The sequence below is a fragment of the Crinia signifera genome, chromosome 1, assembly GCF_055691185.1.
Source record: "Crinia signifera chromosome 1, ASM5569118v1, whole genome shotgun sequence".
NCBI lineage: Eukaryota > Metazoa > Chordata > Amphibia > Anura > Myobatrachidae > Crinia > Crinia signifera.
This window is the reverse complement of record NC_139217.1, coordinates 315,651,232-315,669,084: the sequence shown is the minus strand read 5'-3', so window position 1 is coordinate 315,669,084 and position 17,853 is coordinate 315,651,232. Positions and strand designations below refer to the sequence as shown.

General features: G+C 43.1%; 1 protein-coding gene across 1 annotated transcript in view; it reads right to left on the bottom strand.

The window, feature by feature from the left end:
- The window catches only part of DAPK1 (death associated protein kinase 1), a 161,086-nt gene extending 145,600 nt beyond the window's left edge, over positions 1–15,486 (bottom strand). Inside the window, exons 1-2 of the mRNA XM_083186573.1 lie at positions 15,290–15,486; positions 10,137–10,280 (exon numbers count right to left, since the gene is read on the bottom strand). Coding sequence (XP_083042699.1) covers positions 10,137–10,198 — 62 coding nt within the window. The 5' untranslated portion in view covers positions 10,199–10,280; positions 15,290–15,486. The remainder of the gene's footprint in view (positions 1–10,136; positions 10,281–15,289) is intronic.
- Between the last annotated feature and the right edge of the window lie 2,367 nt (positions 15,487–17,853).

The window sequence follows — 17,853 nt, the reverse complement described above, 5'->3', positions numbered from 1 at the left end:
TACACATGAATGGGTACAGGTTGTTAGTTCAACAGTGTCTAGGTCGACAGTCAAAAGGTCAACCATGATTGTTCGGCAGCGAAAAAGTGAACATGCATTAGGTCAACTTGATTTAAAAAAAAAAAAAAAAATCAACACAAATTTAACTTTTTTTTCTATGTCGACATGGATGCTGTATAAGTATACCGCGTTCCTTCGCATGGCTCACTGAGCTCCCCATGCTTTAGCCATGATGCCTTGCTGCATTCGGCACACTTTTATTCTCCCTTTATGCCCACTGGGATGGTAAAGTATCAATCAGGATAAACGCATATCGACCTTGTTCCATGTCGACCAATAGTGATCAATCTTTTGGCCATTAACCTAGACACCGTTGATTTAATGACAGTATCCCCACATGAATAACCCTACTAGGCAACAGGTAGGCAGGCTACAGCATTCAAACCAGGTCAGGCATTCTCTTTTTGCAGCACAACTGCAGCCACAGTGCTATGCTCTGTAGGTGTGACACAAGGCCCATACACACTGGGCGACTGAGCTGAAAGTTGCACATAACAGCAGGTTTGAGCAGCTTTCAGCTCAAAGCCGCCCAGTGTGTATGGCCCAGCGATGAGTGCTGCTGCGCTCTCCTGCAACATCGCAGAGAAAGCCGCTCATCTGCTGGTTATACCATGCGTATTATCACCGCTGCGGAGAAAGCCGCTCAGTGCATATACACTGAGCGGCTTTCTCCCTGCCCGACACGACAGATGGGGGAGGACTGAGTTGCATAGCGAAGAGCTATGCAAAGCCGTCCTGAAAGCCACTCATCTGCTGGTATAACCAGCAGATGAACGGCTTTACTGGTGATGATGCGGGACCGCGCAGCAGCGCTCATCGCCGGGCCATACACACTGGGAGGCTTTCACTCAAAGTCACCCAGTGTGTATGGGCCTAAAGTGTGATTTAACTATAGCAGGCCAAAATATAATGTAAATGAATAAATCTGTAAACACACATACAAGGACAAGCATTCGCTTAGACTAGAGTCACTTTCAACATTGCTTGCATCACTGACAAGAATCAGTGCTCAGTACATTATAATGGGGTTCTGTGGGAGTGCTCATTAAGCATGGTACACTGCTGCAGGGAGGCTAGCAGAACATGCTGTAAAAAGCCACAAGGTTTTGTCTACACTTTCAACAGCGATGTGTTTGTGCCCTTCTTCCGAAAAAGAAATGGTAAAATAGAAGGTGCACAATATGAGCCATGAAAAGAAACTAACACAAATACGGGTAATTATCCATGCTCTTTCTTTGTCACCAAAGGTTTCACTGCTAGTTACTAGACTTGAGAAAAGTTCCAAACCTTTTTTGTTAAAGCTATTTATTATGGGATAAACATGGCCTGTGTAGCTGCAGCGCAACATTGCTTCTTCCACCCACCTAATCCAAGCTAAATATATGCCTTGTTCAACTGACTGACATACTGCGCATAGATATTCCTTCCATTTTTAAACCAGTTCGTGTGCAGCAGTTTAAAAAAAAGAGTTCTTTGGGTCATTTTTGGAAAGTATTAAAAGCTAAATGACAGATATTTGCAGTATAATTAGTCACAAAAAAAAAATAAAGAGTTTATTGCTTAAATATCAAGCAACAGTTCAGTACTTTATTCTAATAGTTTTTATTTCAGTGTTCATAAGCCTCCTTAGACATTTTAAATGGCGAGAAAATAAGCCAATAATAATTATAATGTACCATGCATACATTGTGGCATAGAGATCGCCTCCGCGGTGGCTTTGGAATGCAGGTTGCTTCTACACAGGGCCGGCACTAGGGCAGCACATTTAAGTTTTCAAATGTGTCTCCAGATGCCAATCAGAGTTCGCTAACCAACAGCCTTAGTTATGGATTAGCTGCCGGACCCATATTTGAAATGGCTCAGCGACGAGTAGCAGAAGCCCCACAGCAGAGATGGATGGCAGCAGCGGTCAGGGTGGGTGGAATTACTGGGGGCAATGTGTGTCTAAGCAGAACTACTAGGGTCATTATGTGTAAAGGTGCATACACATACTAGGCATGTTTTCCCAGTGTGTATACCGATCAATGAATTAAAAAAAAAAAATCGCTGGCGCCAATAAATTGCTCACCGCATACACACTGAGCAATTTTCACTCGTTCCATCGATTTTCACGGAGGCGACCACTTTCCACATAAGATCGGCCAGGCTGATGGATGGTGATGGTGCGGGAGCGCGCATTAGCGCACACCACCTGACTTTACACACTGGCCGATTTTGAGCTCAAATCACCTAGTGTGTATGCACCTTAAGTGGCACTAACTTTCCCCCAAAAAATTGTAACTATTTCTAATGCTGCAGATGCAGCAATAATTGCATACTTTCTTCTACACCATCAAATTTAATACAAATGACTCATGGAATACTGCAGTTCGTTGGCAAGATGCAACAAAACAAATACACAGGGGCATTTCCAATGCTCATTTACTTGCCTTTTCCCAGGAAGCCCACTCAGAATGACACTAACTTGGAACGGAAAGTTATGCTGCTAACAGAATGTGATGGCAATTTAATCCATCGCATCTTCTGGTATAATTAAACTCTCGAGACCATAAGAGCTGTTATTAGCAGTACTTGCTTTACAAGATTACAGTGCAGCTTCTTTTTTCATCTGCCAAAAAAATAGATTAACAAAATCGTTTTTTGGGGGTGGCGGTGTATTTTTTTTCTCCCAAACTGTTCCATTTGAAAGGGGGGGGGGGGGACCCATTATGTAGTTATTTCTTAAATTGAGGGAAAAAAAACAAAACAAAAAAAAAGTGTTGCTGATATTTTATGCTATGATTCATATTGTAGTCAATGGAAAACGATCAGATTAGTCCACATGCACTATAACCTTCAAACACACTAAGCAATATTTCTCAATTTTGAAATTTGAGCGATATCGTTTGTAATATAGCTTAGCATTTACGCTCAATATCAGTATATTTAATCATTTAAATGATCTGTTTAACTTATACCCCTTTCAGACAGAAAAATCCCAAAAACTGAGGTATTTCCCGGATACAAAAACCCGGGTAGAACTAGGCAGCAAGGTGCTGACCCCCTTTCACACAGGAGCAAAAACCTGGGTATTTCCCGTGTCGACCCCTTTCACACAGAAGCCGGATTGAGGTCATCAAAAGTGGGTGGTGACTGCTCACTGCATTGCATTAACCATGGCATGACACAAGGATATGTTGTAAACAAGTTTTATTGTTTTTATATACTGGAAGGGACATGTTACCTCACATGGCTGTCAGTATATTTGCAATGTTCGAGTACACTGTGGCATCTTTGACTGTCCCAGTCATCTGTTTGCAGATATCCTCCTCCCCTCACACTGCCAGCAGCTCTCACCTCTTGCTTCTACCAGTGGGCCATGCTATCCTTTTTTCAGTTCCCTAATGACCTCAGAGGCCAGCTCCATTGCCATGCCCTCCCAGCCAATCAGAGAAGCCTATCCTCACAACCAATCAGCCAGCACCCCACCGGGAGAGCCAATCAGTGCCTAACAATGTGTAATAATCCCAAAAACCCGGGTCGTTTCGTTTCCCTTCAGACAGCCGGCGACCCAGGGTTTTGGAATACAGACCGGGAAAACCCCAGGTAAATACCTGGGTCGAAGTCCCGGAACTTTAGACCCGTGTTGACCCTTTCAGACAGAAGAAAAACCCGGGTCGACACGGCAAGAGCAGGAAAATTCCAGAGTCTTTTTTTCTGTCTGAAAGGGGTATTAAAGTATATATTTGTTTTTATTTTTAAACTCACATATATTATTCATGATCTAAATTGAGTAATCCTGATAACATAATAAAACAATATTCCAAAATGAATGGTTAGTCTAAATAAACATTAGGGGGCGGGATGTATTAAAATAGATCGCCGCCCACACGCCGCGATGCCAGCCCATATGTACTAACAGGCGGAGGCGTCGATAGAAGTCCATAGGCTTCTATAGGGTATCACCACCCAAAGGTGGAAATACCCTACAATGCGGTAACGTGGCGGGGTTTTAATACATAGGAAAATGGCATTTTCCTCTTAGTACATCCCGCCCTATGTCTATTCAAAGTTACACTTTCAAATGCATGAATAATTCTAGACTCACCTTTATTATAATAAAAAAACTAATAGTTCATTCCTGTTTTGGTAGCATGGCTTTAATAGTTACCAAAGAATGAAAGTTATACCTCTTCTGCTTAATACAAACTTACATTAAGAGGGTATTCAATCCAGGATTCTGTCAGAACATCCCGACAGTCGGAATCCCAGCCCTTTTTTGGTTCTTCCAACAGCGGGAATTCAATGTTCCAACTTTTGAGTGACGGAAAGTTTGTGGATTGGTGAAACCACAGCAGTTCTGTCGGAAAAAAGGCAGTGGATTCGACAATCCAGTACCCATGCCAATACAGACTCGCCTCCACAGGGAGGTGGGTCTGTAGCAGGCAAGTCCCGGCTGGGATGGAATACCTTTACCGCCAATATTTCCACTGTCGGAATTAAATATCCCCCTAAATACTTGTGTTCACAGCTTATAAAAGTTACTACCTTCTGCTTGTAGCGATAAGAAAAATTATTCTTGATTACATACACAAGACTTACATAATGCTTACAACTATGAGGTAATTTCAATCAGATATTGGAGTCACCAATATAGGGCAAAGAATTTATGAATATATAATGCTGAGCTAATGAACAAAAGTGTCTGTAATAGTAATGCAGGTGATAAATGACACAAGTGCAAAGTGCAGCCAATTTCTCTTCCTGATCATGGTCATGGTCATAAACCTCACAGCATTCCATAGAGCTTGTTCATGAGCTTTACTGGGCCCTTTCCAAGAGATAAACAAGAGACTTTAGCCAAATATTAAAGTATATAAAAAAATAAAATGAATGAGTAGATGCACAAGCTATTAAAAGGAAACATAAATATTGCACTCTAAGAATACATTTGGCGAATAGCACAGCATTGTGTGGAATGTCACAGTGGACATACAGGGGACGCATTCACAAGTCACAAAAGAACGGACATAAATGGTGGTAAAAATACAATATACTCAATTTGCCTGGTTATGGGCCATAGGGTAAACAGTAATTAGGTTAACAGTCAATAAGGTTGACCAATATTGGTCAATAGTCAAAAGGTCGACACATGAAAAATGGTTGATGCGAGTTTTTCATGTTTTTGTATAAATGTACCGCTACATTCGGTACACTAATATATCTTCTATGGACAGTATTCAATGCCACTGGCGAGGGGTTGTCTGCGGCGAGGGTGGCTTGTTTTTGGAGAGGATTGCCGAAAACAAGCCATACTCTATGTTTAACTTCCGCACGGGCCGCTCTGACTATTCAACATCCCGGAGGCCGCTGCATTCAGCCACAAGCCTCACTGTTTTGACGGCCGCACTCCCCATTTCCACCTCACTGGAAAAACCCAGTGAGGTGGAAAAGGCTAGTGGTCAGTTAAATACTGACCCACGGGCTGTGATGGCGAAGTATTGGTACTGCTCGCTATACTGCATTGAATATACCCGTAAGTCTATGTGAATAGTTAAGTATGAAAAACTGCCTTTAAAAAAAAACCATCAGTGGTCGACTGCATCCCATTTGCCTAATGTGCATGCATCTTAATAGGCTTGTAGCTCTGCACAGAGAACAAAGTGCACAGGCTAAAATACAGAAATTACATAAAATACCCAATTTACACAAGAAACCCTTATAGCTCAATATACAATGTATTGTGTGTCATGCACTATAAAATTGGCCTTGTAGTAGGGATTCCCCCATCGTATAACCCAAAGTGCACTGGTATTTGGAGTCTTTCTTTATCAGAAAGTTGCATGTCCTATGTGTGTTTTATACCAAACCATCCGATTATACCAGACCGATCTTTTTATTTTATAAAACCATGCAAGATCTGTGTTGGTCATCATCCTGCAAGAGAGGAGAGTGAGGCATGCATAGGTATAAATACACATGTATTCTGCAACACTGCAGCTTAAATTTACCTCACATGTGATGTTGCTATGGGCAACCAATCAGAATCAACTTTCTATTTATTTAACACCCTCTAGAAGATAGTAGACAGGATCTGATTGGTTGCCCATAGCACTCCTCCTCCCTGCACAGCTTCTGGGTGCAGGGAGGAGGAAACTGTATCCTCACAGGCGGGTAAGGGTGCAGGGAGGGAGGAGGGAACCCTCTGCACATCGCCGGCCATCGCCTTTGAGTTAATAATCGCATATGTTACTGCATATGCGATTATTAACAATGAGAATGCTGGCAATGTGCGCCGGGGGGTATTATAGAATCCCGCCCAATATCACCTAACAGAAGCCCTACAATTTTCAGATTCAGTAAGGGTCAAATTTGTTTCTATGAAAAGAGGATAGTTGGATGATAAGAATAATAATTATCTTCAGAGGGGGTCCACAGGTATGCGCAATACAAGAAAAAGTGATTTACAGTACAGAAAATTGTAGGACATGGTTTATACACATAGCTGCTTCAGTAGTTATGATGCTCAAGCCAGCAGCAGGGAGGCAGAGCATAAGGGTTAGGTGATACTGTAGGTAGTAGAGAGTACACGATATTGTAAGTGTGGGAAGGGAAGAGGCCCTGCTCATGAGGGTACACATTCTAAAGTAATACACTATTGGTTTACGACTGCTTGCAGTAAGACTGTTCATACTCTGCTCATCCATGAAATTAACATTTGTAGAACTGAAATGATTATTTACTTTAAACAAGATTTTTCTGCTTCTCTATTTCACATGCGTAAATGAAAACTTGGCGTTACATTGTTATCAGTCTTCACAGTTTCCCCTGACTGACGCACACAGCGTCACTATACACAAAGCAGAGGTTGGTCACATGGTCAGACATTTTTTATTAGTATTATAATTAACAGTTGTTTAGATAGAGAACACGTATTCCACAGTACTTCAGTTGATATTTCAGTCACTCACATCTTCCCCTGTTGGAACTTCTACAATCTTTACCACATGTATTTGCACACACGGATAAGGTTGCCTGGGTGGGATGTACTGAGGAACTGTGGTACATCCTGCCACCCATTTCAAAGACATCGCATATGTACTAACCCATGGAATTAGTATCGCAAAGGGCAGCTCTTGCTATAAGAGCTGCCCTTTGCGAAACAGTCAGCAGGGGGGTGAGCGGGTGCCCGCTTCTCTCCCCCTCCTCCTGTGCCGGCAGCCTCCTGCAAAGACAGCTACAGGACTGCCATGCTCCTCCTCCCTGCACCTAGAAGGGGGATGCTCTGGTGCTAGGGAGGAGGAGGAGGTCACAAATCCAGGCAGCACAGCAGGAGGCCCAATTTTGGGGATTTTAACATCTTTTCAGTTTAGTACATCCAGCCCGCTGTTAGAAGACAAGAAACCCGCATGTATGTTTTGGGAACCAAAGCACCCAAAAGAAACCTACAAAACACAGGGAAGGGCATGCACACTTCACAGATAGGGGCAGATGTATTAAGCATGGTAATCTGATAAAGTTCAAAGTGGTAATGCACCAGCCAATCAGCTGTGTTTGAAAAATGTTAGGAGTTGATTGGCTGGTGCTTTATCACCTTCCACTATCAGGTTGAATACATCTGGCCCTTGCTGAGAATGCAACCCGCGACCTCAGAGCAGTAATTATTACACAGTTCATCAGTTATGCATAGGATCAAATAAAACCTTTTTTTTTTTTTTCTTCCTTTCAGATTACATTTAAAGATTTACGAAAACATTCAGACTCATGGGGCATTCAGCAGTTTTCCCAAATGGCTCTCACTAAGGGCGGGATGTATTAACATACATCGCCGCCTCTCGTGATGCCCCCGCCACGATGCTAGTGCATATGTACTAACATGTGCGGCTAGAATCGCGGTGCAGTGACGGAGGCCCCCTGCAATGCCTGTGATGTGGTGTGTGTGTGTGTGTGTGGGGGGGGGCGGTTTCCGGCGTCTCCTCCTCCCGCCTGCAGCTAGAAGGACATCCCTGGCAGTGACATGCTGCTGGAGGAGGAGCAGCATGGAGGATGTGGAGGTGGGGTAGAAGACTGCGGCGGGCGGCGAAAGCCCAAAGCTGGCAATACCTTGCCCTGTGGTGACGCGGTGGCCGGGTATTAGTACATTTGAAAATGTGGCAAAACAAGGGTTATACTGCATTTTCGTCTTAAAACATCCCACCCATAGGGCGCAAAGTGAAGAAATAAATTTGCTGCTTCTTTTAAACACCTTTTCATGCAGCCTCCTGAGGTTTGAAAGGAAAGGCGCGCAATCGTTGGGCCCCCTAACCACTGCTTGAGATGGGTTTAGCCTATATGCTTGGCTAAAAAGGGTGCTTGCCCATGATTTAGGTTACATTTGAATTACTATAGTGACAATGACAACCCCTTCTGCCCCTCCATCTGCCCTACTTATTTTATACAAGATAGATATGTAATCTCTCTATACACAAACCATATTTTTTCAAAAAATTGAAGGACAACTTAATACAAGTATAAACAAGATACACAGGATTTCCTATATTCAGATTGACTAGGAAGCTTTACATGTACTTTGATGTACTTGAAAAGTGATATAATGGAGAGTGATGAACAGCCAGCCAATCAGCTCCTACAGCTTGTGACATGGCAGGTGTTTGAAAAATGACAGGTAGGAGCTCATTGGCTGGTGCATTATCACTCTCCATTTTATCACTTCAAATTTAGTACATCTGGACCTATATCTGCAACTCAGAGACAACTCTCCACAGAAGTGGAACAAGCCCCAGTAGTTATGGATAGTTTACTGGCTGCATTTGACCAATACAGATGTGTAGAGAGATGGGTATTGAACAGAAGAAAACAATGTCATTTATTGTTCTAAATAACAAATGAAGCATTTCTTAATTACTGCAATTAAAAGTACTTTTTTTATTTAAAGCAAATTGAATTTTCACTTCCTTAAATGAAAAGTTAAGAGTCTTGGGCACTTAAGAAAACAAAAATACAAGAAAATGATTATCAAAAGTTTCAGAAGACGTTAAAAAGGAAGTGACTTTTCTTTTGTATTTAAAGATATCTAGTTCCCAAGAATGATCTTAAAAGATAGCTACAGTTTGCCTTGTGGTCACACAAGAGTGATATCACTTGCACCAGTTAATAATCCAACAGACAAAACGTCCTGCAGAAAGAGCAGGCGGTTTTAATCACATTTTGCTCCACTGATGTGGTACATTAGGTCAATCATGTCTAGGCCTACTAAGAAGGATCGACACAATCAAAAGGTCAACACGTGAAAAAAAAAATAGCATTTTTTTTTTTTTCACTTTTTTGGTGTTAATGTCCACACGTGAACATGTTGACCCCAAATGAGGTACCACTTAGCTCTCCATGCTTCGGCCACTTTACCTTTCTCAATCATTTAGAAAAATTAGACAAAAAATATCATCTTGACCTTTACATGTGTTCATCATAGCCACATCGTCATTTAGCTTATGCTGACCTTTTGGCCATGTATGTAGGTCAACCATATGGTTTGACCAAGACATTCTGTCATCCATCCAGATAGCCACAACTGCAGACAACACCAAGCATGGAAACATTTTATTCTTGCTATTAAAAATCTGCTTTCAAAGTCACATATAACACCATTTATATTGTGAAACGCAATGACAATGAATGATAGAAATGCCTGACAATTAATTATTATTAACAGATTATATTATTTTCTTTATGAACAATATGAGGAAAAAAAAAGTTCAAAAACACTCTTCATAGAAGAACAGGAGTGTTTAGCAGCTGGAGTATTACTATATCATTTTCACATGACTCGCTTGAGTATTGCTTAAGCAATTTTCAACGGTTCTATCACCAGTGAGAACAGCAATTATTATACATATTTAGTTCAGGGCCTGTGAAACAGAGTCCTGTCAATCAAAATACAAAGTCCTTGTGTGGCTCCTGCACTGTAAGCAGATGCACAGGACAAGGCACTTCAGCTTATTCAAAGCAAGAGGAGCCTTGGTTCCCTAGCACAAGCGTTCCAGTCTTTCCAACCTAACCACACACACACACACACGTTTGGCTGTATAAATTTTCCATACCTTCCAAGTTCTTCTCCAATCTCATAATAATCCTCCAAGTTTTCTTGTCTAAACACGGTCATGGTGTCTCAATGCTCCGTATAGACCAGCTTCCTTATACACCTGGAAGTCATCACCACACAATCCAATAGCTGACTACATTTCCTGCATAGAGACAGAAAAGCACAGTATGTTATAAAGTGCGTTGGTGCATGGGTATCGTTGAATAGATGGAAATCTTTAAAGAAAAGCTGACCCAGGGTTATAATATGGAACTAGCAGTAGGGCTATACTATCAGCTACATAGGTAAGACATTAGACAAAATAAATTCAACTTCGATCACGTTCTTTCCTAGGAACTTCTCATTTGTCAAATTCCCAAAGCCTCCAACAGTCCAGAGATGCTCGGTCATGCACAAATTGACAGGCCGAACCGAAAGGGGGAAAAAGGGGGACAACTGTACTGGGCACGAGGACCAAGGGTACAAAAAATAATAATACAAAAACAAAGCCACACTGCCTATTAATACTGTCTGCGCAGCCCATCTGTAAATTAAGTAAAAAAAAAAAAAAAAAACCTTGCACCAACACTCTTTATTCCCTACTGGTTACAACGTCATTTGGTACAGTCCCGGTGGTCCATGCAGCGCTGCCAACATCACCACATCATTATGTGTAATGCTGCACCAGCCCTTCCCAGTCTGTTCCTGCAGCTGAGGAGCAGCCTTGACCCAGCAAGAAAACTGCCTCCTCAGGCACACTGACAGTTAGAGGCTATTTACAGGCAGCAGTAGCCGTCTGCAGCCCCTCTGCTGTCCAACTTCACTGAGCTCACAGACACTCTGGCGTGGAGGGTCCCTACTGGGTCCTAGCACCCTTACCTCACAGTTTAACTGTGACACTTACTGTAATTGGTAATACAGTATGTATTGGCCCATACAGGAGACAATATGTGTGGAGGGGTCAGCAGAGAGATCAGTGTTACTGGCCCTGCAAACAGATAGTGGGAAGTTCAAGGACCAATCAATCACCCCACTATACTTTTTATGAGCTGCAGGGTAGGCCTCTCAGCCTGGACCCTTATACCCCTTTTACACCAGAGACTCGACCAAATTATTGCTGCTGCACTCCGGGCCAGGGCTTGATGTAAATGGGGTAAAAAAAAAACAACAAAAAAAACGGGCCTGTTCCCCGGGTGTCCGACCCTGCAAATGATCAGCGTCGGACACGGGGCATACTTGGAGTCAGCGTCCTTCCTGCGGTCAGTCCAGAGCCTGGGAGGAAGTGAATGGATGCCTGTGTGCGGCATCCATTCACTTTACAGAACAAAGCGGGGGGCGCACGGGAGCTGAGGGGAGCTCAGCAACTTTCCCGTTTGCTGAGCTTGCCCCCAGCATAACTGTTGCTATCACAGGTGGAGCCGGCTGACTGATTTCCCGGCACTTGGAGATGATGTCATCCCCAAGCGCCAGCTCGGGGCCTGCCTTCACCGGTGTCACCCGCCCAGCATTATGTCTTTGTAAAAGGGGACAACTGCTGGGTCGCATCCGGGCTGGAGCCGAGTCCAAAAACCTGGGTGCGACCCAGCAGGTTTGGTGTAAAAGTAGTAGAGACACTAGGGGCCAAATGTAATAGGGTGAGAGTTTCAGCAAGTGAGATTTTGGGAGAGTTTTCTAATTTTTTTTTTAAAGCCGCAATTACATGGCAAAATCAACCTGGTTTTGCAGTGTAATTGATTGCGGCTTTAAAAAAAAATAAAAATAATGGGAAAACTCTCCCAAAATCTCTCACTAGCTGAAACTCTCACCCTATTACATTTAGCCCCAGGGCTCTGCAGTTTGGTGGACTCTAGCTAAGATTTCTGTGATTTTGCGGTTATCCAATTCCACTCAATTTAAGTGACCAAATTGTAAGCAAAATCAATGTCATTAGTAGTATAAATAATAAATATTAATTAGGGATTCCAACAACCATAACCCAGTAAGAAACCCAAAAGCTTTATAATTTTTCACATAGGTTTATATGTGATTTGTACTGAACAGCTGAAAGTCTCAGAAGTACAAGTGTATATGTATCCAATTATATTATCGGTACTTGTTTCCTAGCACGGCGCCCATCGGGACCCATTGCATACCTTAACTTAAGGTATGCGATGGGACCCGACGGACCCGATTTTCGGGCTTTTTTTGACGTTTCCCCGACAAATATAAAATCGGGTCCATCGCATGCCATTATAATGGAATGCGATACGACCGACCCGATTTTACATTGTAAGCATTGTATGTAGTGTTAAATTCCTATGTAAAATCGGGTCCATTGTATGCCATTATAATGGCATACAATGCGACGGACCCGATTTTACATAGGAACCAATGTTAAATGGTCCCCCATACCCAATTTTTGATTGTATACCCACCCTGATGGGTAATTTCTATGTCAAATGCCCCCCCCCCCCCCCCCATTGTTAATGCCACCCCACGATGAACGCCAATAGTGTTCACTTTAGAAATTGTGCCGGGCAGGGTGCCGGGGGCAGCCGACGGCACACTTGTGGGCGGTCCCGGACCGCCGACGTCACTAAAGTGGGCGGACCGGGCCGCCGGCGTCACTAAAGTGGGCGGGCCGGGCCGCCGGCGTCACTAAAGTGGGCGGGGCCGGGCCGCCGGCGACACTAAAGTGGGCGGGGCCGCCCGGCGACGTCACTAAAGTGGGTGGGCCGGGCTGCCAGCATCACTAAAGTGGGCGGGCCCGGCCGCGCCGAAGAAGCTGTCACCACAGGGGGAAGGTGCCTTGATGCCGGGGAAGGCGGCGCTGGGCTTCCCCGTGCAAGGAGTCGGGCAGGCACCACGCTGTTTTAGCGGGGCGCTGCTAGAGGGGCAGGGCGCATTTTGCCCTTTAAAAAACGGGCAGGGCGCAGCGCCCCGCTAAAACAGCCTAGCGGGAACACTACGCCAACTCAAAGCGTGGCGAGCCCGCGAGGGGCGGCGGTACGCGTCCTTCGGCTTTTTCATACCCCCACTATCCACGTTGGCAAGTAGTTGATTTTATATAGTTGGGCGAGCACAGCGCGAGGGGACGTGTAATACGTCTGAAGTAATGCACGTCCTCTCGCCACACTATATAAAATCAACTCCACGGCAAAGTGGATAGTGGGGGTATGAAAAGATCGGAGGACGCGTACCGCCGCCGCTCGCCACTCTTTGGGTTCACGTTGATCGTGGCGTTAACAATGTGGGGGCATACAATGAAAAATGGGGTCTGGGGGGCATTTAACATTGGGGCCAATGTAAAAAATCGGGTCGGTCGGGTCAATCGCATCGCATGCAATTTGGTTACATTGCATACAATTAAAATCGGTGGCGCCATGCTAGGAAACAAGTACCATATTATGTATGTAAAATTAAAATAAAAAAATAAGAATATTCATCCAACTGAATAGGTTTAGGAAAAGCTGTTCCCAACCTCTGTCCTCACGTACCCCTAACAGTTCACATTTTCCAGGTCTCCTCACAGAATCACAAGTGAAATAATTAGCGCCACCTGTGGATCTTTAAAATGTGTCAGTTAGTGATAGTGGAAAGTGATAAACAGCCAGCCAATCAGCTTCTACCTGCCCTGTCACAGACGGGGTTTGAAAAAGGTCAGGCATGAGCTGATTGGTTGGTTGTTTATCACTTTTTATTTTATGACTTTTGAAGCTTAGTACATCTGGCCCTGTGTGCCTTGACACCTGGGGAGCCTCAGAGGGTACTTGCAGGGGTGTCTTGCATTGGTGGTTCAGAACCAATTAAAATGATTAATGGCCAACGTAATAGGTAATCCATTGCAAGTTGCTGCAAATAATAAAATAGGTTATAAAACAGAAGGAAAAAACTTGTCCATCTCCACATAACTGACCCTAAAGATGGCAGAAAAAAAAAACATATTTTACTTAAATGTAATATTTTACTATAAATTTCTCAATAAGAAACATTTGGCCTAGAGGTGCCGTGAAAACAAGTCTGATACTTTGGGGTACCACCGGTATACAGTAATGTTTTGTTGTAATGTGACACTGAACAGTGACAACATCAAAAAGGGGCAGATTAGATGAGCCAAGTGGTTCTTATCGGTCATCAAATTCTATGTTTCTATCAATGGTATGTTAAGTGTTCTATTTTTCTGTGTATTTCAATTCTATATACCTCCCATTTGGGTTATTATTTAGTAGGGCACATGTATTCAAAATCAAAAGCTAGAATAATAAATTTGAAATGAAATACATATTAAAACATGACAAGTGGCACGTGCCAACAAAACGATGAAATAAAAGACGTCTGCACCAATATTTTGTCTCCCTATAGACCTTTTTAACCTGGATCTGAATTAGCACAGCACCTGTCCTGTTCTCCAATAATACAGTTTCTAATGCAAATGAAGACATGCCCTGCAACAATGCAATACATCAGGATAGATTATATATATATATATATATATATATATATATATATATATATATATATATATATATATATATATATATTAAAAAGACTGCATTCAGTGCTCATTCCGTAATACTATAATACCTGATATATAGCAGCAGTGCTGGGCACTGCATTGGGAGGCTGTTGGCCCATCCCTAGATGGTGAAGCTAGCCACAAAGATGTACCTGGCAGTATGCCACAAGCAGAGGCAGGATGTGGCACTGCCAGGCAGGGGTGCCGTCAGTCCCTAGCACACATGGGAACTAGATCACATACTGCTGAAACCAAGATTCCAATTTACATAGGCAAATGACGCTGGCTTTAGCCTCACACATTTCAAGCACTACAAATATGTTTTCGGGTCACGTTACCGGGCAATGCTAGATGTGATTTCCATAGAAGTGCGAGTGCTCACCTTACACCAGCGTCATGCAATAGCTACAAGAAGAACAACAAGCATCAGTATTCCTATGTGAGCCCATGACGGCGGGGTGGGAGCACATTCCCAACACCGAGCCCGGGAGCTGATCCCCGGGGTGCAGATACTGGCACTGCCGGTACGTGCCCCGCACAGGACTACAATAGCCCGGCCTTTCCCATCAGTGGCGGCAGCAGATAGCAGCCTACTCCTTCTCCCCCAGCTATCACCCAGGAGGCAGCAGTAACAGGGGTGACACTGCCTGACTGCAGGATGGGGAGCCCCGGCTTACCAGACATCGCCCCCGGCGCCGCACGGCTCGGCTGTGTGCAGGACAATGCACGGGCACAGCATGCGGCCAGCAATCGGGGGCAGCGCGTCTCCCGGGGATCCAGCGGCAGGGGAACACCGCAGCACAGCTTGCCGGAGCCGCCGCCGGTGCTGCTGCTGCTCACAATGACTGGGGAGGGAGGGGAGAGGGGCGGGGGAAGGGGCGGGCAGGCAGTAGACACTGGTAGGGGGGGAGTGGGAGATGTGTCAGGTACGCGGCGGCTGCTGCTGGTGCTGGAAGTCTGGAAGTCGGAGAGAGTGAGACAGAGCAAGGAGGTGACAGGCAGCGTGCAAGGGGGAATCTGTTGTCCCCGGTCTTCTACCCACCAACACCTTCAATTCCTAATGATTTTAATCATAAATAAAGCCCACTGAGAAACAAATTGAGCAGAAAATAGATTCACCATTCACTGTCACCATCTTTTATTTCACAATTATTGTAACACATACCGGTAGTATTAGGATGTATTATGTATCATACAGTATCAGTGGTCTCCAACCTTTTTTTGGGGGGTGAGCTATTCAAGACAAATTAAACCGCCTAAGGAGCTACTAAAATGAAGAACAAAGAATCTGCATAATAATTGAAAATGCCTTTTACACATTATGCCATATACCACAATGCCCCATACACAATATGCCACACACTGCAATGTCCAATATGCCGCATACATCAGGGGCAAACGCAGGATTTTCAGAAGGGGGTTTCCTGAGAGGGGCGGAGCAAAGCACAGAGATGGGCACTTAGGTGAACCAGTATATGCTGGGTCAGTTAAAGTATTATAGATAGACCAAATTTATATAAATAATATATATATATATATATATATATATATATATATATATATATATATATATAGTCTTCCAAATGATCCGGCACTGCCCACCAGGGTGATGTTGAATGCTTGCCCGGGTGCTCATCCGGTTGCCAAGGTTACCCCTGACCACATACACTTGTCCAAATAAAGCACGTCACTCCGGGTCTTATACAAGCAAAAACGTAGTTTACTGGTTGCCTACGGCGTTTCGGGCCAAGCCCGTCTTCAGGACACACTCCCTTAATTTGATGATTGATTGAAAAAACAGGTAAATTCTCCATATTAATTTGTTTGACTCCGTTTTTAAACATGACAGTTCAAGTGTCTTAAAGGATTTATTTATACTCCAATCTGATCAATTGGGGTATAAATAAATCCTTTAAGACACTTGAACTGTCATGTTTAAATACGGAGTCAAACAAATTAATATGGAGAATTTACTTATTTGGTTTTGTCCATCTAAAAACCTGCTTTAGACCCGGTATTTACATGTGGTGTGAAAGGGGTTAAACTTGCTCTTACCCGTTTTAACAAATGTTTTAAATACCGGGTCTAAGCAGGTTTTGCGGTGTGAAAGCAGCATTACACACACACAAACACTCACACTGTACAAAGTTGAGAAAGGGATGTTACACATGTTTTGAAGCATCCAGGCAGCTCAACCTCCCTGAGATCCTCTCAGTCTTTATCATTTATTTATATGGCGCCATAAGGGTTCCGCAGCGCCTGACAATACATAGATGAGAAGAAAGAAGGGATGACTTGCACAGACCTAATAGTGGTGAATTTCATATATGACCAACATGTACTAATATACTGATTTCAATATCCACAATATGAGTGTTCGTGGTGCTCCCAAGAGCTATAGTAATGCTAGATAATAGGGAGAAGGAAAAAGATAACTCTCTTTGTTGGGGCACTTTTTTTTTTATTTTATTAATATACAATTTTGTTGATATACATTAAAACAAGGTACATGGACCTTACAGCAATACTAATTTCTAATGTAGAAAAAAAAAAAGAAGAAAAAGATAAAAAGAAGTGAGAAAAAGAAGCAAAGAAGGTGTGAAAAGAGGAGGGGAAAGAAGGGCAATTGAGAAGGGGGAAGGGGAGGGGTTTGAAAATAGGGAAAAAACCCGAGAGGGGGTCAAGATGGAATTTTATTATGTTCAAGTATAATTACATGTCACATTTCTTTATATTTTTCTCAAACTGACATATGTGTGTGTCCCTGAACATATGAAAAATTACAGTTTTAGACAACATTCCACAATAATTCAGCTAGTAGGTGAACTGATCTGCTAATTCAACAATACATAAATTAATATATTAAAAAGGGACCAATTAATAGGTTGTCCAGGCGACCAATTGACAAATTGATAAGTTGATAAGATTGTATCAGCCTGGGTGATTAAATGATCTCCACTTTAGGGTCCTTTTGGGATCCCCTGGGTCATTGATTAACTTGGCTGAAAATAATGAAATCAATTAAATAATGACATTTTATTAAGGTGACAAAACACAATTTAGTGACTATTAAAAACAATAGGCGAAAATATAAAGGATTATGGTGTTGGCCACAGCATGGATACCATCATCCCTGGTACAATCAATTAATTCTAGCGCCCATACATATTTCATTACCACACTTTTACATACACATTTTTAGGGCAGAGATAGAAATAAAGATGTATTCCCTTGGAGTCCC